At 39.4% G+C, this 26826-nt stretch overlaps 2 protein-coding genes across 5 annotated transcripts in view; both read left to right on the top strand.

Moving 5' to 3' along the window:
* The window catches only part of LOC117303154 (TBC1 domain family member 2A-like), a 42329-nt gene extending 33084 nt beyond the window's left edge, over positions 1–9245 (top strand). For 2 of the 3 annotated variants that reach the window (XM_033787275.1, XM_033787274.1), the window contains exons 22-28: positions 365–462; positions 1114–1225; positions 2072–2205; positions 2974–3166; positions 4565–5772; positions 6686–6776; positions 7584–7818. In XM_033787275.1, coding sequence (XP_033643166.1) covers positions 365–462; positions 1114–1225; positions 2072–2205; positions 2974–3166; positions 4565–5772; positions 6686–6776; positions 7584–7625 — 1878 coding nt within the window. In that variant the 3' untranslated portion in view covers positions 7626–7818. Of the gene's footprint in view, positions 1–364; positions 463–1113; positions 1226–2071; positions 2206–2973; positions 3167–4564; positions 5773–6685; positions 6777–7583; positions 7819–9042 lie in introns of those variants that run through there. The other variant, XM_033787276.1, reaches the window with a different exon arrangement.
* Positions 9246–13519: 4274 nt separating this feature from the next.
* Positions 13520–26506, top strand: LOC117303007 (TAR DNA-binding protein 43-like). Of its 2 annotated transcripts, XM_033787035.1 has the most exons (7): positions 13520–13912; positions 14683–14870; positions 15671–15808; positions 16661–16852; positions 17869–17980; positions 18707–19353; positions 26179–26506. In XM_033787035.1, the coding sequence occupies exons 1-6, from the start codon at positions 13672–13674 to the stop codon at positions 19348–19350; spliced, it is 1515 nt and encodes a 504-aa protein (XP_033642926.1). In that variant the 5' UTR covers positions 13520–13671; the 3' UTR covers positions 19351–19353; positions 26179–26506. The 2 variants fall into 2 exon arrangements, with proteins under 2 accessions (XP_033642926.1, XP_033642925.1); XM_033787034.1 differs by lacking the exon at positions 26179–26506 and having other exon boundaries at positions 18707–20044.
* Positions 26507–26826: the final 320 nt, after the last annotated feature.

The raw sequence follows: 26826 nt of genomic DNA, 5'->3' as shown, positions 1-26826 counted from the left end.
GACATGAAAAAAAAAAAAAAGTTGCTATGTCTTAAGCCTTGACTTTGTGTTTCTAACAAACTATTTTCGTTGAAGCCACTTTATTACCCAATTTATTATAAACAATGGGGGAAATGTTTTGTTTTGGGGAAATGACTAAAACAATTTCATGAAAATAATTTTCGTCTCATGAGAAGAAAATTATTTTAAGCATTTACAAACTTATTTTCATGACATTGTTTTACTCATTTCTCAAAAACTACAGCACCTAAGTAAGTAATATTTGAAGGGAAGCTTTCCACTATCATTTTCTTCAAACCCTGTAAGTTTAATGTAAAAAGTACCCAAATCCTTTAACATGTGTAACATGTATTGCGTGTTTCAGCTGGATAATAGGATTGTATGTGTGACTATGGCTGGTGTGGACATGGCTCTACTAGGAACAATCTCCAACTTCCTCTACGCCTTCAGTGTCGGAACTCTGTGAGTATTCCAACAAGTTTCAGTAATTCTGTTCCATAGCGTCGACTTGCATTCCCTGACCAATCCACTACAGACCTATTTAATAGATGGAAATTTGCACCGGGGATGAAGAACATTAAATTTTGTTTTACCCATATATGTACACCAATGTGTGTAAGCACTGTGTACTCGGTACTTTCCCGAGCTCTGTGAAAAAAAATATGCCGATGCAAATTTCCATCTATCGCCTGTTTGAAACCCTGTACCAAAAGCGCATCGTTTCACAATAACTGACTGAGCCTAAAGCAGCAGTTGTTTTGTTTTGTGTATGGGATTTTAGCCATTTCATGGTGAGGTATTAATATATTATTTGGTTGTGGTAACACCATGCGTGTATCTTGCTGGGTATATTTTGCTCTTTGGGAACTAGGTCTTGCTTTATATTCTACTACCACGAAGTAGATTTTCGGAAAACAGAAGACTTCTCAGTTCTGAAAAGGACTGTCCTGCTTTTTAACTACTACCTGGGCGAAAGGTAGGAAATCGGCCGGGACTACTAATTTTGCTTTTGTGAATCGAGGGGACTTCTCATTATTAGCTTTACTACCGTGGAGTGAGTTCTTATTTGTTTTATTGTGATGATGGGTATGACGGAATCCGTTCTGATTTCAGAGAGGAACTTTGGTTTGAGAGACTACGAGACACTCCACTGAGTATCGTCCATGACCCACTCACTAGGAACGTCTATATTGGGCTAGCCGATGGCACTTTAGCTGTTATTGAGGTAACAAACAATGTAACACCGGACCAAAAAGTTGTATTAATTATTTGCGGCAAAAATAAACGTTTTCTGACAGTAACAATTCTCAAATTCAAATTTGGGGTATAAAAAAAATGATCTCTTTTTCCTTAACCACAATACTTTGAAGTGAAATGGTTCTCAAAATGCATTATACATGTACTATTGATAGCTGCTGTACTTCTATCCAAGAAATTTATTTTTGCCATAAATTTTAGGAGTATTGTTTGATTTTACCCTTAGACTCATGTGTGTATAAGCACTGTATACTCAGTGCTGTCCGGAGTTCTGTGACAAAAATCACAGGCATATTACTTGGGTGGGGTTTGAACCCATGACGTTTGCCAATCTAGAGCTATATGTTCTTTATCCGATGCAAAATTAACATCCAATATATAGCTGAGGTACCCGCTGCTAAAATATAGGATTCAAACTGCCCCTTGCTACCGGGCAATTTTGGTTGTCAAGTTTGTAAGACATCTGCTCTAGATTGGCAAAAGTCGTGGGTTCAAATCCCACCTGAGTAATATGCTTTTTTTTCACAGAGTGCTTATAAACACGGTAAAGTGCCTACACTGCTTATAAACACGGTATCTATAAACACATCGTTGTAAGGGTAAAACCAAATAATATTCTTTATCCCTAGTTCAAATTTTACAACTATTAAATTTTACGAGTGATTACCAAACATATACCTTCCCTTAAAGAGTAGTAAAATCTCAGGCTACATGTATGGGAACGCCATCCTGGTTTCCACAACCAAATCAATAACTAGCGCGAACAAAATGTTGAATTTTCATCTCTGATTGAGTTGACATTGTTTTATTTCAGGGTGCATCTCATGCCAGTCCACGAGACGTGTTCTATCAGGCCATTGGAGCCACCGCTGTGCGAAGTGTGCTGTACCTCCCACAAGTTGAGCAGATATGGTGTGCCTGCGGAAACTCCATCAACATTGTCAACAAGTAAGTGTATAGACGATGTCGCACAAAAACCATAACACGATTCGCACACATACCGCCGGGCAAAAACCTTTGTGTTTTGGCAGCCAGCGAGAAAGTGTATGCAATCTTACCATGACTACGTGTCTTTTTGCCCGGCGAAACATGACGTATACAGTGTTTTTTTCAACAGAGGGCGGTTTGAATGTAAACATAGGTCACATCGTCTATACTCTGTGGTCTAGTGGCTAACCCAGGGGGACTGCAAATATTCTTCGTTGTTTAATACCAATGATACCAGATATAAACACCCGCCTAATGAGCCATATTGGCTCTGGACAGACTTTTTCTTTTTACTTAAAGGCAGTGGACACTATTGGTAATTAATTAAAATAATTATTAGCATAAAACTTTTCTTGGTGCAAGCAATGGGAAGAGGTTGATGGTATAAAACATTGTGAGAAACGGCTCCCTCTGAAGTGCCATAGTTTTCGAGAAAGAAGTAATTTTCCACGAATTTGATTTCGAGACTCGGATTTAGAAATTGATGTCTTGTAATCAACCATCTAAACGCACACAACTCCGTGTGACTAGGGTGTTTTTTCTTTCATTATTATCTCGCAAAGTCGATGACCGATTGAGCTCAAATTTTCACAGGTTTGTTATTTTATGCTTATGTTGAGATACACCAACTGTGAAGTCTAGTCTTTGACAATTACCAATAGTGTCCACTGCCTTTAATCTTTCAAATTTTCTTGCACTTCATTAATTGTTTTTCCTTCTTACTTGCAGTTCGTTGAACATCGTTGACGGTTTTGAAATATCCAAGGATCCAGATATCCATGTGTCTGGAATGTACCTGGGCGACCAGGGCGTGTGGATCACCGTAAGGGGATCGAGCTTACTAATGTTGTGGGATTATGTCCAGGTACAGTGCGTTATGGTCCACGATACATCGGCTGACCAAACGCCAATCGTGAAGCAGGTACTTATTTAAATTCAATTCAAAGCAACGCTTATTTCCTCATATCATCATCAAAAAGTACAGGAAATAATATATGAATGTGGAGACACGTTCCAAAAAGCAGGGCTTGTCAAGGAACAGCCTACAAAACAAACTAAACAACAGGTTTACAATATATATTTGGTTTGCGTTAACACCATGTGTGTATCTACTTGCCAGGTAGAGTTTGTTCTTAGAGAACTGTCTTTCTTTATTCTACTACCGCGAAATAGATTGTTCGGGTGTTCGGATAGTCCCAGCCTAATTTCTATACCAGGCAATTCTTTTTAGAACTGAACACCCGAACAATCTACTCGCGGTAGTAGAATGAAGAAGGACAGTTCTCTTAGAACAAACTCTACCTGGCAAGTAGACACACACATGGTGTTACCGCAAACCAAATGTATATTGATACCCCACAATGCAATGCCTCAAATCCTATATAGCTTTACAATAGACGAATAAACAAAATAAACAAATTTACACCTGCAACAAGTACAACAGAAAACAGTGTATGTTTACGTGTACGTTGGCGACTTGCAACAGCAATTAGATGATGTACAGACATGAGTCACAAATAAGTTTCTTTTTCCATTGATCCTTCTTAATTTGCCCCTCTAGAGGGCGGCATTCATATTAATGATTACAATATTTGTTGAAATTTGGGGAAATCAAGATGGATGCTCAATCACACAAATCACAGTTTGTTAGGATTTTTCTTTAAAGGGAAGGTACACGTTTGGTAATTGTCAAAGACCGGTTTTCGCACTTGGTGAATCCCGTCATAACCATAAGATTAGAAGCCTGTGAAAGTTTGGGCTCAATCGGTCATCGAAGTTGCGAGAAAATGATGAAAGACAAAACACCCTTGTTGGATGAATTTGTGTGCTTTCAGATAGGAATAAAAGACTTCTAGCTAGAAGTCTTTTATTATTTGAGTGAGAAATTACCTCTTTCTCAAAAACTACATTACTTCAGAGGGAGTCGTTTCCCTCAATGTTTTATACTATCAACAGCTCTCCAATGCTCATGACCAAGTCAGTTTTTAAGTTAATATTTGTTTTGAGTAATTACCAAGCGTGTACCTTCCCTTTAACAAATTCAATCAGTTCTGCATCTGCATGTACATCTATTATAATACTTGTCAAAGCCTCTTCAGCATCTAGACAAGGTGAGAAGACAATGAAGAAATCTCAGTTTTAGAAGTGGGAGGAAAACCCCAGAGAATTGTTCCAGGGAAAACCCATGAAGGCAAGTAGGGACTGAAAAACCCAAAAGTGCCCCCGGTAGGATTCTAACCAGGGTCCCTAGAGGTGGAAGGCTAGGCATGATACCACTGGACGTTAATTTGTTTAATCATTATTTTCTTACTCCTTATAGCCACAAGACAGTCATAACCAGTCTAAGATCATCTCTTTGCTGCCTTATAAAGACTCGTTGTGGGTCGGCACAGCATCTGGCTACCTGACAATCTATCAAATTGCCAAGGCACAAACTGTTGCGTCCCAGCAAGGCTGCAAACTGGTGAACGGTGAACATCACCCGACGGAGGACTCTGAAGTAGAATCAGATGAGAAGCAAGTTATAAAGGAGGAGAGTGGAGGGGATGTTGATGTTGCTGAAATGAACGATTCAGAAACCAATGATCTGGGAGTGAAAGCTGCTGACATGAACGATGCAGGTCAAAATGATGCTGAAACGCAAGATGGAAGAACACAGTCAGAAACAAAAGGCACAGAAGCTTTAGACACTGAGACTAAAGAGGAGGAAATTAAAGATGCGCAGAGAAAGGATGAAGACACAACAGATTTGGAGACAAGAGACGGAGAGAAAAACGCGGAAACAAAGTGTGCTGAAATTGTAATCCCGGAAACAGACGCTGGAGAAGCGGAGGATTCCGACAAGTCGTCGCCGCATATCTTGAAGGAGTTTTTTGTCGTGGAGTCTTGCGACGGGTTGCCGGAATCGCCAGCAGGTAGCGACAGTGATATGAGATATAAAAGCCATTTGCCACATCTTGCCAAGGTGCACAGTGCATCAGGACTGGTCGTCAGTAGCGACGACGAAAACAAGCCCTCCCCGATATCTCGGGCACGGAAAGGCCGGAAAGGAAGTCGCAAAGGGCGCAACAGCCCAAAACATCTGCGAAAAATTTGGCAGACACGCCAGAAATCCCCGGAGAAACAAGATGAGGAGTTATCCCCGAGAAGCTCCAAAGCATTGGAAAAAGTCCAGTCAATGTTTGGGAAACTTACCCTCGGCAACGGACAGAAAGCCAGGAAGTATCGCTACAGCCAGGAGATGAGAGAAGAGACGCGCCGTGGGTCGCGGATCTTCATCAACGATGCCGTTGAATCGACCAACGTCTCTGCAATGTCGCTGATGTCACTTGTGGATGCGGAATCTCACATGTTAAGACCAACGTCGTCAGTATTATCGAGAGACTCCATCGGTGACTTGTACACGTCAAGACCCAGGCCTCCATTGTTTGATGCATCTGAGGTGGATGTTCAAGCTGGCTATGAACTTTGCATCGAAGCGAAACGGAAAATCTCTGATCATCAAGTTCGCTGTCTTGTACTTACAAGGTGGGTCCAACTTTCAGTGTTTTGTTTTCTTCTAACACTTGTCACTTAAGCCATTAAATCGAAATGATATTACATGTAGATGCTTTGTTTCTCATAGAAAAAACCTGGGGCCGCTTTCACAAAAAGCTAAGATTGATCTTAACGGCAAATCAATAGAAGTTGCTATGTAAAGTGTGATGTCACAACACTGCAAACTGCCGCCATGGCTGGGTCGCCTTTGCTGGGTTGCTGTTAGTGCAATCAGATTCTCAGAGTCAAATTTAGGGGGGGATAAAGTAAGGTTTTTTGCCAAATGTATGATAAGTCCAGACCCTTTAAAAAAAAATGAATCATATTGTTACGAAGAGATTTTATAAGATGATTATATTGGCAAGACTCTGGTTAAGTATTACTCGAAGAAACGTGTTCCGAGCGGACTGGAGTATAGAGTTGTGGAAACGACTGAAGACAACACTTGAAACAAATGTCTGGGTCTGGTCACGGTTTACTACAAGTTGACTAAAGCAATACTAAGTGAAACAGAGGTGCTGGACCTAGCTCGTAGGTTGGAGAGGCAAGTCTCTTGTGTAGAGAAAGTTGAAGGAGTAGTCGAGGCCCAGAGTGAATGTTGGGCAGAGGTTATATAGGATTTTGGTGGTGGGGGAACTCTAATTTTAGAAATGATGTCACACAGAAATAACATAAGATTGGTGACATCATTACCTAGAAGTGAGATGATGTAATGGTCAACAGGGGGGGGGGTAAGGGGGGGTGGTCAGGAATGTGAGTGGTGGCTTTGCTGGAAATGGGCTGACAGAGGATATGAGCCACCTGTTGAGGTGTGAACAAGTATTTGAGAATTCTAGAGATGACCGTGGGAATCATCCTTATATTATCTTCAAATTATTATTTATGTTTTTAATTTGTACTTCAGCCTGGAAGAAGGTGAACCAGCCATTGTGAGCTGTGCTGGTTTCTATGGTGATGATGAGTCGATACTGAGATGGACTTGCCACACACGTGAGGTAATAATAATAATAATAATATAGCCGTTCTTACATGTACAGTGCACATACCAATAAGGTACTCAAGGCCCTTTAGATACATTTATACAAAAAGAGAGGTTAATGAAGTTATGAATTCTGAGACCCAATTATGAAACACCTTATAAGAGTTTACAAGGTGCTACGGTGCATTCTGCAGCCGCAGCCAGGAACACGGGTATGCACTATACTTGTTTACTCATTGCAATGTAACTATAGTAACAGCTTCCTGTTTGATGACGGATCCATAAGACTCAAGGTGCCTCTGTTCACGTACGATAATCTGAAATTGAGATACAGTCTAAACCAGACAAATTGTTCTGGCTCACTAAGCAAGTATCACTGGTGCTTACACACATTGTTTGGCTATTATTTTCCTACTTGGGGTCGCGATTCTGAAGAAAAAAATTGTGCTCATGTGCAGTGTTGTTTTTTGGAACTTTTTTATTACAAAAGGTGGTCGCGTTTTTTGGATATTGTCGAAAATCCGGAACAAGTATGTCTACGCAGGAAGAATAACCTATGATTTGAATACACAATCTGGAAGCAGTACTTTCAGTAACACTTCTCAGATTCAAATTTGTTGTGATAAAAACTTATATTATATATATATATTTTTCCATGACCACATTACTTCAAAGTGTAATAATTCTCAAAATGCCATATGCCATCGAAAGGTGCTGTACTTCTAAGTAAGTGAGTTTTTATTGCAATTAATTTTAAGAGTGATTACCAAATGTCTACCTTCCCGTTAAACAGTTCTTGTTTTTCTTTTTTCCTTCTGCTCAGAATGTGTGGATGCAGCTTCCCATAGAGGACACCACCATATGAGGAATGCTTGTGTGTTTTGCAAACAGAGGCTGGATGGGAATCAAAATAGGTAGAGACTGGATTTTGGGGGAAATGTTTGCCGTTTTTAAACAGAAATCATGTAGAGAAAGATGATTGAGTTAAAAGCACTGGACACCTTTGTTAATTGTCACAGACCAGTATTCTCACTTGGTGTATCCCAACATATGCATAAAGTAACAAACCTGTGAAAATTTGGGCTCAATTAGTCATCGAAGTTGCTAGAGAATAGTGATAAAAAAAAACACCTTGTTGCACAAGTTTGTGTGCTTTGAGATGCCTGAAAAAAGGCTTCAGGCCTGAAGTCTTTTGATAGTTGAGTGAGAAATTACCTCTTTCTCAAAACTGTGTTACTTCAGAGGGAGCTGTTTCTCACAATATGTTATACTATCAACAGCTCTCCATTGCCTGTTACCAAGTAAATTTTTATGCTAGTAATTATTTTGACTAATTAGCAATAGTGTCCAGTGCCTTTAAATATATACCTTGCTCAAGGAAAGATCAAATAATGATCAGACATTTAAATTGTAGCTATTTATTTTTTAAAAGACTACGACAATTTGAGCACAATCGGAATGTGTGAATATTGCCTCTTCAAAATTTTGCTAGTGAGATTTTGTAAAAGTTTGTTGTTATTGATGTTTATTAGAAGTATTATTATGTCAAGCTATTGCCAAAGTCAAGAAACGTTTGCTATGAAGTGGTGTTAATGTTTACTTATCATGTAGTGGTCTCTGGTATACATAGACTCTTATCACGGTGTCGCCATCTTGAGTGTGTATTCCAAATTATTGTAGCCATCCGAGGCTGGAAGAACAAATAGACTGGCTCCTTTATTTGTGCAATGATTATTGGCATCCATTGCTGTTATATGGATACAGGGAACATGACCAAGATGGTGACAAGATGTCCGTGTCGCATTTCATGAAGCTGTCAAGCAGAAAATTCTGCTGGACAAATTCCTTTGTTAAGCAGAAAATGAGTGGGTCACCAGTCACCACAATGTAAACTTAATGTAATTTTGGCTGGTAACCTGTTTCTGTTAAGCAATAGTTGTCTTTGCTTGACAAGTTTTTGTGCTTACAGACTTATATGAAATTGGGCCCTGGTGTCAAGCAACTTGCCAATTATGCCAATTAGTGTAAGAAATATGATACATGAATGGTAATGACTGCAACAACTTATGAACCATTTTTGTAGAACCTTAAAACTTAGTTAAAGTTAAACTTGATGACAGTTTTAGTTCATTTGAATACCAGTGCCGTTGGGCGTGAGAAATGCTTATGTCTGACATTCTGCCCTGTGCAAAAAATCCATCACAAACTTTTCTTCAAAATCAAATCAGCACATAATGAACATGCAATAATACCTGTACAATTGCATTGTGTATTTTCTTCAGGTTGGTAGTTTGGCATGTTCATAGAGAACAAGAGAATGGGATTGCCTTTGCCTTTTCAAAACATAACACACCCCAAAGATGTATCATTAGTCTGGAAAGTAGTGCATTCTGCAGGCTCATATAGTGGACGATACCCATGCCTACATCCTTACAGACTTTGAAGGGGGTAACCCTGTTTCAGCCCCAGGAGTAGGTGGCTCCTAGTGGATGATACCCATGCCTACATCCTTACAGACTTTGAAGGGGGTAACCCTGTTTCAGCCCCAGGAGTAGGTGGCTCCTAGTGGATGATACCCATGCCTACATCATTATGGACTGTGAAGGGGGTAACCCTGTTCAGCCCCAGGAGTAGGTGGCTCCTAGTGGATGATACCCATGCCTACATCATTATGGACTGTGAAGGGGGTAACCCTGTTTCAGCCCCAGGAGTAGGTGGCTCCTAGTGGATGATACCCATGCCTACATCCTTACGGACTGTGAAGGGGGTAACCCTGTCCAGCCCCAGGAGTAGGTGGCTCCTAGTGGATGATACCCATGCCTACATCCTTACGGACTGTGAAGGGGGTAACCCTGTTCAGCCCCAGGAGTAGGTGGCTCCTAGTGGATGATACCCATGCCTACATCCTTACGGACTGTGAAGGGGGTAACCCTGTTTCAGCCCCAGGAGTAGGTGGCTCCTAGTGGATGATACCCATGCCTACATCATTATGGACTGTGAAGGGGGTAACCCTGTTTCAGCCCCAGGAGTAGGTGGCTCCTAGTGGATGATACCCATGCCTACATCCTTAGGGACTGTGAAGGGGGTAACCCTGTTTCAGCCCCAGGAGTAGGTGGCTCCTAGTGGATGATACCCATGCCTACATCATTATGGACTGTGAAGGGGGTAACCCTGTTTCAGCCCCAGGAGTAGGTGGCTCCTAGTGGATGATACCCATGCCTACATCATTATGGACTGTGAAGGGGGTAACCCTGTTTCAGCCCCAGGAGTAGGTGGCTCCTAGTGGATGATACCAATGCCTACATCCTTACAGACTTTGAAGGGGGTAGCCCTGTTTAAGCCCCTGGAGTAGGTGGCTCTTAGTGGATGATACCCATGCCTACATCATTATGGACTGTGAAGGGGGTAAACCTGTTTCAGCCCCAGGAGTAGGTGGCTCCTAGTGGATGATACCCATGCCTACATCCTTACGGACTGTGAAGGGGGTAACCCTGTTTCAGCCCCAGGAGTAGGTGGCTCCTAGTGGATGATACCCATGCCTACATCATTATGGACTGTGAAGGGGGTAACCCTGTTTCAGCCCCAGGAGTAGGTGGCTCCTAGTGGATGATACCCATGCCTACATCCTTACGGACTGTGAAGGGGGTAAACCTGTTTCAGCCCCAGGAGTAGGTGGCTTCTAGTGGATGATACCCATGCCTACATCATTATGGACTGTGAAGGGGGTAACCCTGTTTCAGCCCCAGGAGTAGGTGGCTCCTAGTGGATGATACCCATGCCTACATCCTTACAGACTTTGAAGGGGGTAACCCTGTTTCAGCCCCAGGAGTAGGTGGCAACGTGCCCCTGGTGGCAGTCTAGCCTTCACCTTGAAGTGGTCATCTGGCTTCAGGCCTGTATGCTTATAGGGCAAGGGCACCAAGGCATTTTTTCCTTCATATGAGGAAATTATAAATTTTTATTCCAGCATTCAAGGGCACCAAGGCAATGGCAAGGGGGATGCAATCGCCTTGTTGCCTCTGGGAAGTATCAGGCCTGTGGCTAGCTTTGCAATGTTAGGCGATCTCTCATAAAAAACATACCAAGTGTAAAAAATAAAGGGGCTGTGTGGCAGCTTCACATGCAATATGCACGTGATGCAACATCAAGATCTATGCCATTTGTTGTCAAGTAGTTAACTTTTCAACCTAAATTTTGTAATCTTTTTCAAATACCATCTATTGCTTGACCGTATGATTTGTTTTCCACCACAGCATTTATTCCTTATAAGTGGTGCCATGGGCCGTGGGGGGGGGGGGGGGGGGGCTGGTTACCCTGTTGCACCTCTATATGGCCCTTACCTGAACAAATTTCCCTCGTGGTCTGTAACTTTAATTAAATTCCTGTTTTTTGGACGAATGGGCTGATATTAATGTAGATTTTAAAATGGACGAAACACATTCTTTTTAAACTTTTACAAATTTTTCTATAGTACCTTGCCCTGAATGCGGGTAACTTGGACCAACTATTAGCTTCTTTTTTTGAAGAAAAAAAACAACATGCTAATTCGACAAAATTGTAAAAATTTGCATGGGCAATTTGGATAAGGGGGGGGGCGTAGATAGAGGAGTTGATTTGCCTGACATTGTACACAGATATGGTTGAGAAATGTCCTGCTTGCCAAGGCTGTACCCTTTTGTAGTAGCAAATGTTCAATAGGAACTTCCAGTATTATCAATCAATATTTGATCTTAGTATAAAAGGCAGAAGTATTTTACTGATACGTTACACACTCTGATCAGATCAGAAATTTGTAACATCGGTTTAACAAAAAGAATATTTTTACAAGCACATAGTTGTCAAAAAAAGGTGAATTCTGTTTTTTACCTGTTTGACACACTACATAAGGATTCAGCAACTTTCGTTTCATCTTTCTTGCACTCAGCTTTGAATATATTTAACTATAGGAACATTACAGAATTGGTTTTTGCTAACAAAACAGTTGCTGGCAGTGTAGGCACTATATGCACTCCATCATACACATAAACTGACAAACCTGTAGAAGTTTGAGATCGATCGGCCATCTGAGTCACAAAAGAATAGTGAAATCCCGATTACAAATTTTGCATTGCATCAATGCCAAAATAAATATGAATACGATTTATTTTTCTTACTAATTCTGTAACGTTCCTTTAACTATGTTTGAATGTCCGACTAGAAAATACTTTTCATTAATAAACAAATGGTAAATTTATATATGTGAAGGTTTCCAATACACAATCAAGTTTTTTAATCTAGTTATACAAAAACCATACATTTTTACTGATTGATTTTGTGTGTTGCCTTTAATATTTTAAGCTGTCTGAAATTCCTGAAGTTTTTTAAATTATGTAAAAACAAATCTTGCTGATAATAATAGACAACCCATTGTACTTTACTGAATTATTTACAAACTTAACCTCATTTGAAGCAATTATACAGACATTACTTTTCTTGAAAAAATGTTGCTGTAAAAGTATAAATGGTGCTAATATAAGATTTATTTTTTTCGAAAATAAAATATTTGACATAATTTGATTATTTTGTGGCTATTATAGAAGACGACCAAATGGCTGTTAGAGTGTTTTAAAGCTGATTCTTTTTTAGATAAGTATATTAAATGTAAATTAATGAAATATTTTTAATACGGTAGGGGATGAATATAGTTTAATATTTCAGGATGATGGGTCGTTAGGACTGAATGTCAAAGCAATAAAATATATTCATTATTTGTAATAAAAGCAAATGGAATCATTTTAAATTTCTTGTGAGTCACTCTTCCTGTGTTCGCACATTTCTTATTTTTTACTTTTTTGTTGTGACATGTCTTGTCTCAATTCGTCCACAAAGATTATATAGGGCCTAATAAAGAACAGAATAACTAAACACAACCTTCAAACTAAACAACTTTCCCAGGTAAAAAGAAACTACCTTTATTTTTACAATTGGAAAATGTTCTTATTGCCTGTTAAAAAACACGAGGACAAAAAAACTTGTGTCTGGACGGACCAATGATATTTCGTGATTCAGAGAGATATGTAACGTTAGGGATATTAACCAATCAAACATCACACACCATAGGAAGCTAATTTGCATAATGTGACACGTGTCTTTTGGCTCCAAAAGTTTGACTTTTTTTGCGGTCGTCTGCTCCACAAAGTCCACGCCGCTTCCCTTTTCGTTACAAAGTGAATTTGTTTTCCTTTTGTTGTACATGTACTTGCATTGGAAGTGCCGGACAGCTGCCTTTAAACGAATTTGGGCTTCATTTCGGGATGAATTTGTCTGGTAGGTAAGCAAATACTGTACTATGGTCTCAGAATAAGATGTGGGAAATGACGCACGTCACAGGGGGGGGGGGGTTGTCTTTTATGTTAAGCTATGATATATTGACTTCTACCTATTTTGCTTGTTTTGGTAATTGTACAATATGCACGGAGGAAGAACACCATGATGCTCTTGGTTGGTCTTTATTGAAACAAAATTAATGTGACTGGGCCGACGGAGATTTCTTCCCTCCACAAAATGAGTGATTTGTTTAAATTTGTACTCCCTTTTTCGAAGAAAGACCCTGTAATTAATCATTATAGCGACATAAAATTAGCCGCAAAACCTGCAACCGGGTCAAAGTGACAAAGAATTCTCATCCGGCAAAAATGCCTTGGCGAAAGGCTAGCTGATAATGGGCTATGACACTACTTTGCGTATCCGAAAAGCAGTGCTATTATTAGCTGCCATTTCAAGATGTCTGCGTAACGTGAAGAAATGTCAGCATCATAAACCGATTGTATTTCCGTGTTTCGTGTACATTTTGAGGTCAAACTGTGGCATACGACACATGCCTTTGTTTTATCTGGTATTCAAGATAGACCTGGATTGACAAATTGTGAGAAATGGCGACTTATATTCAAGTTGTGGAGGAATTGACGGACGATGAGGCGATCGAATTACCGGTTGAGCCAGACGGTACGATGTTGTTGAGCACACTGACTGCACAGTTCCCGTGTGCATCGGGGCTGAAATACCGTAACCCAGGCACGGGTAGCTTGAGGGGACTTCGTGTAGTGGAAGGCAGAATACAACCTCCAGATTGCGTATGGGGGGATCATCTCTACATCGCTGTTTTTCCTAAAGGTATGTATTAAATAAATATTATTTAAAAATCTAGGTGGGGGGATTCATTTACACCACTGACAAACACGACTGTCAGCAGTGGTCACTGCATTGCTCATTTTGCTGGTACTTTATTTAAATGTACTCTCTGTGCTCCAAATTGATTTTGAAAATATTTCTTTAAGTCCAAAATCAAAGAAACCATCCATCATGATCAAAATCTTAGGACTCTCTGTAGATAGACTGGTAATATAAAAAAACTAATAATATAATACAAGCCTAATAATAATAAATTAATATTGAACTTGAAGTGTTATATAGCACACGTATCTACCAACAAGGTAACTAAGGCACTTAGTATACATTTACACAGAAAGAGAGGTTATTGAAGTTATTAATTATGAGACCCAATTATGTAGCACCTTGTAAGAGCTTACAAGGTGCTACGGCACACAGCAGCCACAGCCAGGAACATCGGAGCGAACCCTTTCTTTTTTCGATAAGTGCACTGGGTTCTTTTACATACGTTCCACAATGGGACCAACGGCTTTACGTCCTATCCGAGGGACGAAACAATGGTTAAGTGTCTTGCTTAAGGACACGCATGTCATGACTGGGGATTCGAACCCACACTCTGCTGAACAGTAACACCAGAGTTTGAATTCGGTCCTCTTATCCGCTCGACCACGACACTTCCAGGGTAGGGGTGCCCTGCCTTCCGCATACTCATGTGGTGAAGTGTCAGGTAAACTAACTATGAATTTCTCGTCTTACTTTGATGTGAATTACAGACAACAAACGCAAAGGAGAAGACAACCAAGAAACCAAGAATTCAGCTAAAACAAGGCGGGTTGAACAGCTTCAAGGCAACACACACAATAAGACAGTAGATCTAATAGTCTTAGGTTTAGCTTGGAAGACGACTCAAGCTGGAATGAGAGAATACTTTGAACAGTTTGGTGAACTCTTGATTTGTGAGGTAATCTTACTTTGTATAAATTTTGCTTTTTTTAAACCGAAATACGTTCAGTTTTTTTATTATTGAATTTTTACCTGATTAATTCTCAGTATTAATCTTTTCTTACTTTATTTTGTTGACTTGTTATTATGTGTTTTTGTTCTACGTGTTTATTGGCAATGTAAAAAAAAACATGTTCACTTTTAGTGTAAAGGCACTGTACACTATTGGCAATTACTCAAAACAGTTATTAGCATAAAAGCAAAGCATGCACAAATTGTCAAAAACAACCGCGAGGCCAAGCTAGCCTGTGCGGAATCCAAAGCGGTTGGTTCGAAAAGGGTCATAGTTTTTGAGAAAGAGGTAATTTCTCACTCAAATATTGAAATATTTAAAGGCTTCAGGCCTAAAGCCTTATTATAAGGCATCTGAAAGCACACAAATTTGTGCAACAAGGGTTTTTTTTTCTTGTATTATTCTCTTGCAACTTTTATGATCAATTCAGCCAAAAAGTTTAGAGATTTGTTGCTTTATGCATGTTGGGATACACCAAGTGAGAATACCGGTCTTTGACGATAACCAAAGATGGCCATTGCCTTTAATTGATTTGTCAAATTGAAGATGTCATGGATATTTGTTAATAACTGATAAATTGTTGACTAATCCTCTGTATTTCTCTTCTTTTGTATAGCTTTGTTGTGTCATTGTTTTAGACTACATTGTTTCATATTAGCTTTGATTTTTGTGTACACCTGTTTTTTGTTTTAAAATTTCAATGTGTATAAGATCTATAATTTTTGTATGTTTTGAAATTTCACAAGCTGAAATTAGATCGAGATGGAAATTCTAAAGGCTTTGGTTTTGTGAGATATAAAGATATGGAATCTCAGAACAAAGTGGTATCAATGAGGCACACTATCGATGGGAGACACTGCGATGTCAAGTTCCCTGATTCTAAGGTAAGAAACACATTAAAAATAATAATAATAATAATATCAAAGTCATTTATAGCGCACTACATGTAGGTACTCAAGGCGCTGAGTATAATATATACAAACTTTCACAACGATAGGTTATTGCAGTGATGAATTCTGAGACCCAATTATGTAGCACCTTATAAGGGTGTACAAGGTGCTACCACGCATACAGCAGCCACAGCCAGGAAGACCCGGGCGAACCCCTTCTCTTTTCTGAGAGTACACTGGGTTCTTTTACATGCGTTACCCAGCACATGGGACCAACGGCTTTACATCCCATCCGAATGACGAAGCAATGGTTAAGTGTCTTGCTTAAGGACACAAGTCTCAAGGCTGGGGATTTGAACCCAAACTCTGCTGATCACAAACACCAGAGTTTGAGTTCGGTGCTATTAACCACTCGGCCACGACACTAAAAAAAAACATTGTAATAACGGTGTCATGGCCTGGCGGTTAAGAGCATCAAACTCGAGCTATGTTGGTTTAGTCATCGGAATAGGGTTTGAATCCTGGTCATGACACGGGTGTCATTGAGCAACACACTTCACTGAATTTGCTTCTCTTCACCCAGGGGTACAAGTGGATACTTGCTAGGGTAGGGGTTGATAATTTGTTTTAAAAAAGGCTTTGGAGCGCCACGGCAGCCCAGGAGTGTACACTTCCCAGGGAGCTGAGAACGAATATAGGAATGTTATTGGCCAAATGTCCAGGGCACTAATGTAAAGGGCATAGTTAGAGTTGGGCAAGGGTGATTTAGGCCTATTAAAAGTGTCTCCCTGTTTTTGTGTTTTCTGAGTTTTTAATTGAGTTAAATAAAGGCGTTTACTTCTGCAGAACTACAACAACAAAATGTTCATTGGACGGATGACTGCCGATATGACCAAGGAGGACATTTACGATTACTTCTCCCAGTTTGGTGACGTCACAGACGTCTACATTCCAAAGAACTTCAGAGGATTCGGCTTCATCACATTCTTGAGACCGGAGGTTGCATCCCGAGTATTGAATGAAGACCACATTCTTAAGGTATCTAGAAGAGTTGTGATATTTGACCTTTGCTTTAGTATCCTCCAGGCCTGTATGCATCCTTTTTGTTTTTTTAAAGGGCAAGGGCACCAAGGCATTTTCTCTTTGGTGAAGGGCACCTTATGAGGAAATTGTAAATTTCTACTGGAACATTTCAAGGGCACCAAGGCAATGACCAGGGGGCATGGAGGCAATCACCATCATTGCCTCTGTGAAGTATCGGACCTGACCCTCTTTTTATATACATGTAAAGGCCTCGAAATGACCCACGGCACCCGCACCCTGAGCTTTGGCTGTGGTGCCCTTTGCAAAGTTCTAATACCAACTTAATTTGTCCTGATGGAAGTGACCCTCACCAGAGGAAAATTACCTTCGCCCCTTAAAGAGCAAAGTTCAAGGCCTGTATGTTGGTCCATTGTTAAACAGCTACATTTAAATGCTTAACACAAATCTTAAATGAATGTTTTTGGGGGGTTCTTAAAAAACTAGTGCCTGATTTCACAAAGCACTAAATTTTGTCTTAAGATAAGTGTTTGAATTACTATAATGGTTTGTATTGTGACATTACACTTTGCTTAGCAATAAGATTGAATGTCGAGTAATAAACCAAAAGGGAAACTGACTAGGTAAGTTTGAATAAAGACAAATTTACTTAAGCAGTACTTCCAACGACCTCTGGATTAACGTACCAGCGACCAATTTAGCTATCCAACGCTATGTTGGTGGTCTCCCTATCAATCATGATCTTTGTTCGGGGTGCCAGTCAGAAGCGATATAACCATTATGTCAAGTAGCCAGGGATCACACCCAAGTTTATGATACAACCTGGAAAGCAGCAGCCAGGGGATCACCTTAAAGGGACACGACTTTTTTAATATTAAATGTCAAGTAACAAACCACTAGGGAAACCGACTGGGTTCAACCGGTCAATACTTCCATGTTAAAACCCAAAACCAATTAAGATTGATGCAGTTCAGATCAATCTTAACTCTTTGTGAAATCATTTTAATATCCAGGGAACTAGCCTCTTTATCAGCGATGCAGAACCTAAGAATTCCAGGAAGGCGCCGGTGAACAGTTCAGAGAATAACCAGATGGGAATGTTTGGAAACCAGAATTTTGGAGGAGGTAAATAATATTCCAGGAGAAAAATATGACAGTTGGTTTTTGTGTGTTCACCAGTTTTATTTTTATTATGATGTCACTGTTGTATTACTGATGTCTTTGTAGTTGGAGAGGAGAGGTTCCTAAGCATATCCTCTGTCAAAATGTAGCTATTGTGAACTCAAAAATGGGACTTGACAGGGTCTTTTCAGGGTCGAAAAATCTTCCAAAATTGGGAGTTGTACAAAACGGATGCGAGTGTGGAAGCGCTGCCCCGTTGGTATACATTATACTCTATGACATCACAGTGCAAGACATTGTAAGTGCACGCTTCTAAACCCTGCGACACATGGGGTTGGCAAACTCATCAGCAGGCAAGGGGGTGTCGGTATTATAAGTCGTTGAAATGCCCTTCACCGAGGTACTCGGTTTGCAAGCTGTCCACGGAATACATTTTTATACCCTTTTCTGCTTACTCAGATGTTTAGTGGACAGCTACAAACATGAGTGCTTTCGGTAAGACAGGCATAACTTCTCTTCAAACATAATGTAGAAATGATCAATTTGTTTCATTTTTTTTTTTTTTCAGATGAGTAGGAAGGAATGCTTGTTTATTATGTGTTTCACTGGGGTTTTGAGTGCCATTTGTTCTTTTGTTTTAATCTCGGTCGACTTCATTTTGACTCACCCTGTATATTAGTACGCGCCTAAATATTTTCTTAATAATGCTTAACTGCTTTCATTTGACAGGATTTGGCAACCAAGGGCAGTATCATTCACGGGGCAGTGACTACAGCCAGGGGGCAAGGCGAGGTGGCCGTGGAGGGGGAAATATGGGAGGAGGAGGCGGAGGAGGAGGAGGAGGAGGGGGGAATTACAGGGACTACAGAGACAGGGATCAAGGGAACATGAGTAGCCAAGGACCTACCAACACCATGAGTAGTGGGGGTATGGGTGGGGGTATGGGCGGGGGTATGGGTGGGGGTATAGGGGGTGGAATGGGCACCAACCCAGGGGGGCAAGGGCCTGGTCAGATGGGGAACTTCCCCTGGAACCAGGCTATGTTGGCTGCTTTGAGTCAGGCTGGATGGGGGATGATGAGCAACATGCTTGCACAGGGTATGCAACAAGGCATGCAGCAGGGAAACCAACAACAACAGCAGCAGCAACCGCAGCAGCAGCCGCAGGTTGGAATGTCACAAAGCAGCGGCGGACCGACAAACCAAGTGCCGAATCAACAACCAATGCAGCAGAGTCAGTCGGGCGGAGGAGGAGGAGGGGGCTATGGCTCCAGCCAGCAATCTCTTGGATGGGGGGGCTCCGGACAGAATAACTCCAACGACACACAGAGTGCAGCTTACTTGATGGGTGACGGCAAGCCAGGGACATGGTAACATGTAAGTAGATCAACCTCCTTTATATCCAGTTTGAAGTTGGACTTTAACTATCTCGTACCCGTCGACAAATAAAAACTTTTTGGACAAAGGTGTTCGCATTAAAACCTCCTTGAGCTTGTGGTGGAATTTGATTTCATATGTAAACAATAAAACAGTTGATAAGTTTAGTTGTTTACAAGAAGTCAAATGTAGTAATGAACAAAAAATGACAACTGAGAGAGAATGTTACATTACTGATTCAATAGTAAAATGTGATATTATGAGTTGACATTGCTTATGTATTATTTTGTACCGAGTGTTGAGTTCTGTACATAGTATCTGTGTTTATGTATGAACCTACGAAATATGAAATTATTGCATGATATTATAAAAAGTATACTTTTTGGGAGGTTTCATCTTTGAGTGTGATTGCCAATGTTTCCTAAAGACATATGAAGAGAATTGAAAAAAGCTGGAAGTGGGGGTGATTTTCTGGTCGATATTTACAAGTGCCTGTATTTTAACAGCATTGATCTGTGATTGAGTAGGAAGTACAAGTAGAGAGCTGGAGTTGAAAGAATTTGCTTGTTCTAGACCGGTGCATAGTATCTGGAGAAGTTCTTTTTATCGATGGACATGAAGCATGTTTTCCCTCTTCTTAAAGGCAGTGGACACTATTGGTAATTACTCAAAATAATTATTAGCATAAAACCTTTCTTGGTATTGAGTAATGGGGAGAGGTTGATGGTATAAAACATTGTGGGAAACGGCTCCCTCTGAAGTGCCATAGTTTTTGAGAAAGAAGTATTTTTCCACGAATTTGATTTCGAGACCTCAGATTTAGAACTTGAGGTCTCGAAATCAACCATCTCAATGCACACCTTAGTGGGACAGGGGTGTTTTTTCTTTCATTATTATCTCGCAAGTTCGATGACTGATTGAGCTCAAATTTTCACAGGTTTGTTATTGTATGCATATGATGAGATACACTAACTGTGAAGGCTAGTCTTTGACAATTACCAATAGTGTCCACTGCCTTTAAAGGCACTGGATACCTTCGGTAATTGTCATAGACCAGTCTTCTCACTTGGTGTATCTCAACAAATGCACACAATAACAAACCTGTGAAAATTTGAATTCCATTGGTCGTCACAGTTGCGAGATATAAATGGAAGAAAAAACACCCTTGTCACATGAAGCTTTGTGCTTTCAGATGCTTGAATTCGAGACCTCAAAATCAAATTCTGAGGTCTCAAAATCAAGTTCAAATATTTTAGTGAGAAATAACTTCTTTCTCGCGTTACTTCAGAGGGAGACATTTCTCACAATGTTTGATACTATCAATCGATCCATTGATTTCTAACAAGTAAGTATTTATGCTAACAATTATTTTGAGCAATTACCAATTTAGTATCCGGTGCCTTTAAATAAAGTGCTGGGGCAAATTGAAATGTTGTAACTGACTCGCTAATGTGACATGGCTGTGGAAGCATTGCATTATGATTGTTGAGGGCATTCCATTCTGGTCGTGTTATAGACTGTGCGAGTCTTGAGCGTGTTCAAATTTCAGCAACCAAGTTGGTCCCCCATCCATATAGACCATTATCATGCCGCCACCATCTTGGTCATGAACCTTTTTTCCATTGCAGTAATAGATACTAGTACCAATTGTACAAAAAGGAACCAGACTATTTCTACTTCCAGCCTCGGTTTGGTTACATTGTTTTGAATGGGAAATCAAGACGGCTGCACCGTGATAAATGTCTGTTGAGTTTTATGTGTGAGCAATTTCGTGTGCAGAATCAAGTGTGCGCGAGTCTTTAGTTCAACAAATTGTATCGAATTTGTGGGAAAGTAAAGTTTTGCCATAAAAAAAAAAATTAGGATCCAAGAAAACCTGAGAATAAGACTTGACCCCAATTTTTTTTACTTTTTTCCCAACTGACTTTCAACAAGGTAGTTTTATGAGACGAAAAATGAAATTGTGTTCATAGCAAATTGCTTAAATTTTTTTAAATTTTATTTTAAAAGTTTTGTACAAATAGATGGTAAAAGAAGATTTGATTGCAATGCATAGAATGTTGTCTTGTTTTTCTAGGTTAGATACGCCCAAAACTTGCACAGTCTATTGGCAATAGACTAGTATTGCCAGAATTGTTGATACTGGAATGTGGTTAATGTATTACAGCTACATGTATGTTGAGGATGTTTACTATGACGATTATGGTTAACTGTGTATCAGGTATATTTGTGTTCCGATTGTTTGATGAATCTTTTATAATGTATGTTTAAATCATGGCTAGAAACTTAATCATTGATCCTCTCCAAATAGGTGTATACCTTTGGCTGTTTCCAAAATACTTTCCATAAAATTACAAAAGAAATAGTATATCACGTAGTTTTTAACAACTACGTGTATGTTAATACCAAAGTTATTCAATTGTTCATAATTTGTTACTGACATTAAGAAACTTATTTTGTTTTGAAAAAAAAAGAAGCAAGGTTTATGTTTGATGACGCTTGTGGAAAAAAATGTTTGTCGTGAAAAATCATTTCTGAACCCAAAATTTTTTTTCAAAATTTTGGCAGGTGTTGACACTTGAATTTTCCACCTGCATGTACACAGAGAAATTTAATTGATTAATTGTTTTGTTGAAAATGCCAACCACCACCCGAAGAAATTATGTTTTTAAATTATTTTCTTTTACCTGAAGCCTTGAATTTTGAAATATGATAAATTTGATTTTGAATTATCTCCACATTTACTCCAGTACAACTTCTACTTGAAAAGCTTTAAACAAATATTGCTGATAAATATGTATCCTAGATTGTTTTTTTTCAATGTAATTTTGTTATCTACTAGTTCAGTAAATTGTCTTGAGTAATGAGTATGTGTGATTATGTAAATTACATCGGGGAGACTGTATGATAGTATTTTGTCATATTTGATAATAATATGCTTTGAGGGATCTTTGTGAATGATGATATGCTAAGTTGTACTTCGGCAGCAGCCGATTTCACGAAACTTTGCGCAATGTTTATGGCGCAACTTACACTATAAACGTTGTGCAGGTTGACTTACGCAGTTGCATGAAGTCTTGTGAAATCGGCTGCAGAAGTTCTAAATGAAGCGTGGAACAGATGGCGACCTGCAATCGAGTAAAGTTTCAATTGGTTTGGACCTTGAAAAACCTGTTTGAAAGATTTGAGGATTGGTATTTGCAAATAATAAATTGATATGCTTTGAGGGACCTTTGTGAATGATGATATGCTAAGTTGTACTTCAGCAGAAGTTCTAAATGTAGCGTGGGACAGTCGGTGACCTGCAATCGAGTAAAGTTACAATGGCGGTTTGGATAAGCACGCGAAAGACCTTGAAGAACATGTTTGAAAGATTTGAGGATTGGTATTTGCAAATAATAAATTGATATGCTTTGAGGGAACTTTGTGAATGATGATACTTCGGCAGAAGTTCTAAATGTAGTGTGGGACAGTCGGCGACCGGCAATCGAGTAAAGTTACAATGGCGGTTTGGATGAGCACGCAAAAGACCTTGAAGAACACGTTTGAAAGATTTGAGGATTGGTATTTGCAAAAAATAAATGTTGAGTGAAGACTACATTGTTGCTATGTTTGCTTTGTGTGTTTGTGTTGATGATATGTGTGGAAACTCACAGTGTGGGGATATTCCAGATTGTTTCAGAATGATCCGGGCCCAATTTCATGGAGCTGCTTAACGGTTGATTTTGTGCTTAACGGGCGCACCTAGCAAATTTTTCATTTCATAGCCTTGCTTTAAAAGCAAGGTTTTTTGCCTAAAGCGGTAAGCAACCAAAAAGGGTCCTTAAAGCCCCTTTTTTCTGCTTAAGCACCCTGTTTAAGCACAGCGCATAGTGCAACATCATTGCAATATGTTGTAAGTGTGGAGGCGCAGCTGGGTGTATTTTATGTGTGTGTGTATGGTAGGTGCAGCAAAGTAAACAGTGTCTAAAATGTTCTCAGAAATGTTGTACAATGTATCTTCTTCTTGTTCACTCTCAAGTTAGTGTGTAAACCTTTCAAGGGGCGCTTTGAACCATTACAAATAATACAGATCAGACAGAGAAGGTGATGATTTGTTTTTCATCGCCACTCTGCATTTATTTCGCCCGCCATTTTGTCAGCACTTTCTTCCTTTTTTGCTTTTAAAGCAAACGATCTAAACTGTTGCGCGCGCAGTTAGTTTACGTGCTTTTAAGCTAGCAACCGCTCGTGAAATAGGTTTATGCTTAAAGCCATTATACACTTACGGCACATAAAATTAAAATAAAAAGTTCACAGATTTACAAATAACTTAGTGTTTACAAAAGGTATTGGTGAAAGACTTCTCTTGAATATTATTCCATGAAATGCTTTACTTTTCGAGAAAACATTAAAACAATTATCAATTCTCGTTGTCGAGAATTACGGATTTATTTTAAACACATGTCATGACACGGCGAAACGTGCGGAAACAAGGGTGGGTTTTCCCCGTTATTTTCTCCCGACTCCAATGACCGATTGAGCCTAAATTTTCACAGGTTTGTTATTTTTTATATCAGTTGTGTGGGCCTTTGGACAACACTGTTTACCGAAAGTGTCCAATGGCTTTAAGCAAATTTTTCTGCTACAGTAAGCAAACAAATTTGCTGACCGTTAAGCAGCTCCATGCGGGGCCCTGTGGTTTTACTTAATGTCTTGTAATGATCATTAAAATGATGTGCGTATTAGGATTTAGAGAATTGGATTGAAAATAATTATGTATCACCAGTGACGGAAAAAGGAAAGAGAAAAGTTACTGGATTATATTCTGATTAATCTCTGAATCAGAGATGAGATCTTTTCACAATCTGAAATAGTTTTTAGTCTGCAAAAAAAGAAACGTTTAGACAGGTCAACATTTTCTTAATGTTGTTTTAACACATTCAAACCTGGTGACAGTCGCTATGTACTTTGTCTCAGACCCAAAATGAAAAAGAAGTTCTTGATGTGAAAATGTTTTGAAAAGTTTGTTGCAGAAATTGAAGAAGAAAAGAAGTTTGAGGTTTTGAGATTTGTTACGTGTATAGGGTGAAGCATTAAGATAGGCCTGGTATAATTTGTGATCGGCAAGTTAAGTATGCAGGCAAGTTATAAGTATGCAAATGATGTGAATTGATTCTGTGTTAGGTTGGTTTGGGAGTTGTTATCAAAATCCATGTAAAGTCTTTGCAAGAAAGATTTGTGTTGTCCCAAAGCTTGTTTTACAAGATAACCCTTGACATTTTTCTATGTCAAAATTGTTTGAAGCATATTTAGAAATATTTTTATACCAATTGTGTGATTTTTCCAACCCTGTATTGTACCTTTGAATTCAACGCTGTGTCCAGAAAAAATGTTTGACTCCCCATATTTACCTGAAGTAGATAGTGCTGTTGTTTATCGCTAAGTTGGAATCTTAAAAGAGCTGAGTTTGTTTTTTGCTTGAGATTACCATCAGGAGAGAAGCAGAATAATCTGTCTGATATCGGAGTGTTTTGGTGCGGAGCGAGGGGGTTCAGTGAAGAAGCTTTGTTGTACAATTGTATGTTTGATCTTTTGAAGGGGTGCTTTGGTTTTTTGACGAAGGAAGGTATGTATGATTTAAGAGGTAAGTGCAGTGATGTAACTGTATATATTGAAATGGTTAACAGGCCTGTATGCTTGGTTTTTGAAAGGGCATTTTTATTTGGTAAAGGGCACCCCACCTATGAGTAAATTGTAAAATTCTACTGGAGCATTTCAAGGGCACCAAGGCATGACAAGGGGCATGGAGGCGATCGCCTTCGTTGCCTCCGTGAAGTATCAGGCTTGGGTTCATCTTTGCTATTACACAAGGTTAAACCGGCAAACAAAGATGATACTCTGGAAGAAATATTTATCTAATATTTTGACAACTGCTAAAGGCACAATTTATTACCATTTTCAAGTTGTAAGCAAGTATAAACATTCATGCTCTGATTGTAGTTGCTTGTCATGAAACAAGTAGTTCTCTTTTAGAGTACAATTTAAGTTGTAAGTATCCACTGTGTAACATCTGTACTTCTTATTCACAATCCAAGTTTTATAAGAAACTGAAAATTTAGGACTTGATGCAAGTTGTCAAAGCTCAAGTCTGCAACTGTGAATTGTGATTGGGTGCAAATTACTCGCAAATTACTGTCTTACTGGCAAGTAGTAATTGTACATCAATATTATTTGAGGTATGCCTTTACAGGTGTTATTATGTTCGCACATGTTTAAAGAAGAACAGAAAGAACCAAGCTAGCGGCAACAAATTTTCTGCATAGATACCAACATTTCTTTTAGTTTTATGTAATATTTTCATTAGCAGTACAACATGCTTTCAGAAAGGGTGGTCGGATTTGGCGAAGTGGTATCTTCCCTCGCCTTCCACCTCTTGGACTTGATTCGAATCACACCAGGGGCACTACGTGGATTGAGTTTTCAGTTGGCTTTCTTGGATTAATTCTCTGGGATTTTCATCCCACATCTAAAACTGAAACTTCCTTGTGTCTTGTCCCCATTGGGTTCTTGGCTAGTACAGTGATTATATTTGCTTTTCTGAGAGTACTTGGCTTCACAACCAGAATAAATGAAACAAAATGAAAATGAAAGTGCTAGAAGTGTCAGTATTCAGAGTTGTTTCACAAAGCACTATGATTTCATCTTAAGATAGTGATTTGTATTGTGACATCACTCTTTGCTAAGCAACTACGATGGATTTGCAGTTCAATCATTCTTAGCTCTTTGTGAAATCGAGCCCAGACATGATTTTGAATAACAGTTCTCTTGACCCTTTCCTTGCAGGATAAAGGATCTCTATCGTGAGTCGCTCTAACCACTGATGTTACACTTGTTGCTGTGTAGCTGCACTTACAAGTGATGTCCATAGATGTCAAGGTCAACAGGTAGTGCTTGAAAACCAGTGCCAATGTCATGGCTCTGCTTACCGCCGAATTATGCGCTTGTGATCACCATTCTTCGCTTAGAGAGCTAGCGTTGAATTTCTGTGCTAGCTGTGTCAGTGAAGAATGCTATCGAGTATGATGCACACAAACTAAATTCCCTGCTTGCCTGTGAAATAGACTTGACGTTAAGCGTGGAGTTCCTTGCTTCCGTAAGCGTTGATTCTTTGCTCATGGTAAGCATGCATAGCCATGAAAATGGGCCCCCAAAAACAGGATTACCAAACAAATTTCCATTTGTTGTATGTTGCTTCTTGCTGGTATTCAGCTGTTGTTTGCTTGTCCTGAAAATTACGTGGAAATTTGGTTGGCATTCCTGTTTTTATCAAGGGAGAAATGTCATGCTAAACAAATTTTTGTGCTTAGAAGCGCTGTGAAATTGATCCCTGATCAGTTTATATTATTGTAGTGAGGTCTATTTTCTTCATGTAGGTACTTTTTGCCTTTAATTTCACAAAGTACGAGTGAAATCGGTTTAGCTATCTACAAA

The sequence above is a fragment of the Asterias rubens genome, chromosome 19, assembly GCF_902459465.1.
Source record: "Asterias rubens chromosome 19, eAstRub1.3, whole genome shotgun sequence".
Classification (NCBI taxonomy): domain Eukaryota; kingdom Metazoa; phylum Echinodermata; class Asteroidea; order Forcipulatida; family Asteriidae; genus Asterias; species Asterias rubens.
The sequence above is the reverse complement of the archived record's forward strand: the minus strand, read 5'-3'. Positions and strand labels throughout refer to the sequence as shown.

Bases quoted from the DNA above. Each gene is read 5' to 3' on its own strand.
- LOC117303007 (XM_033787035.1), top strand. From the start codon at position 13,672: ATGGCGACTTATATTCAAGTTGTGGAGGAATTGACGGACGATGAGGCG. The intron at 14,871-15,670 runs GTAATCTTACTT...AAATTTCACAAG, and splicing joins GTGAACTCTTGATTTGTGAG to CTGAAATTAGATCGAGATGG. The intron at 15,809-16,660 runs GTAAGAAACACA...TTACTTCTGCAG, and splicing joins TCAAGTTCCCTGATTCTAAG to AACTACAACAACAAAATGTT.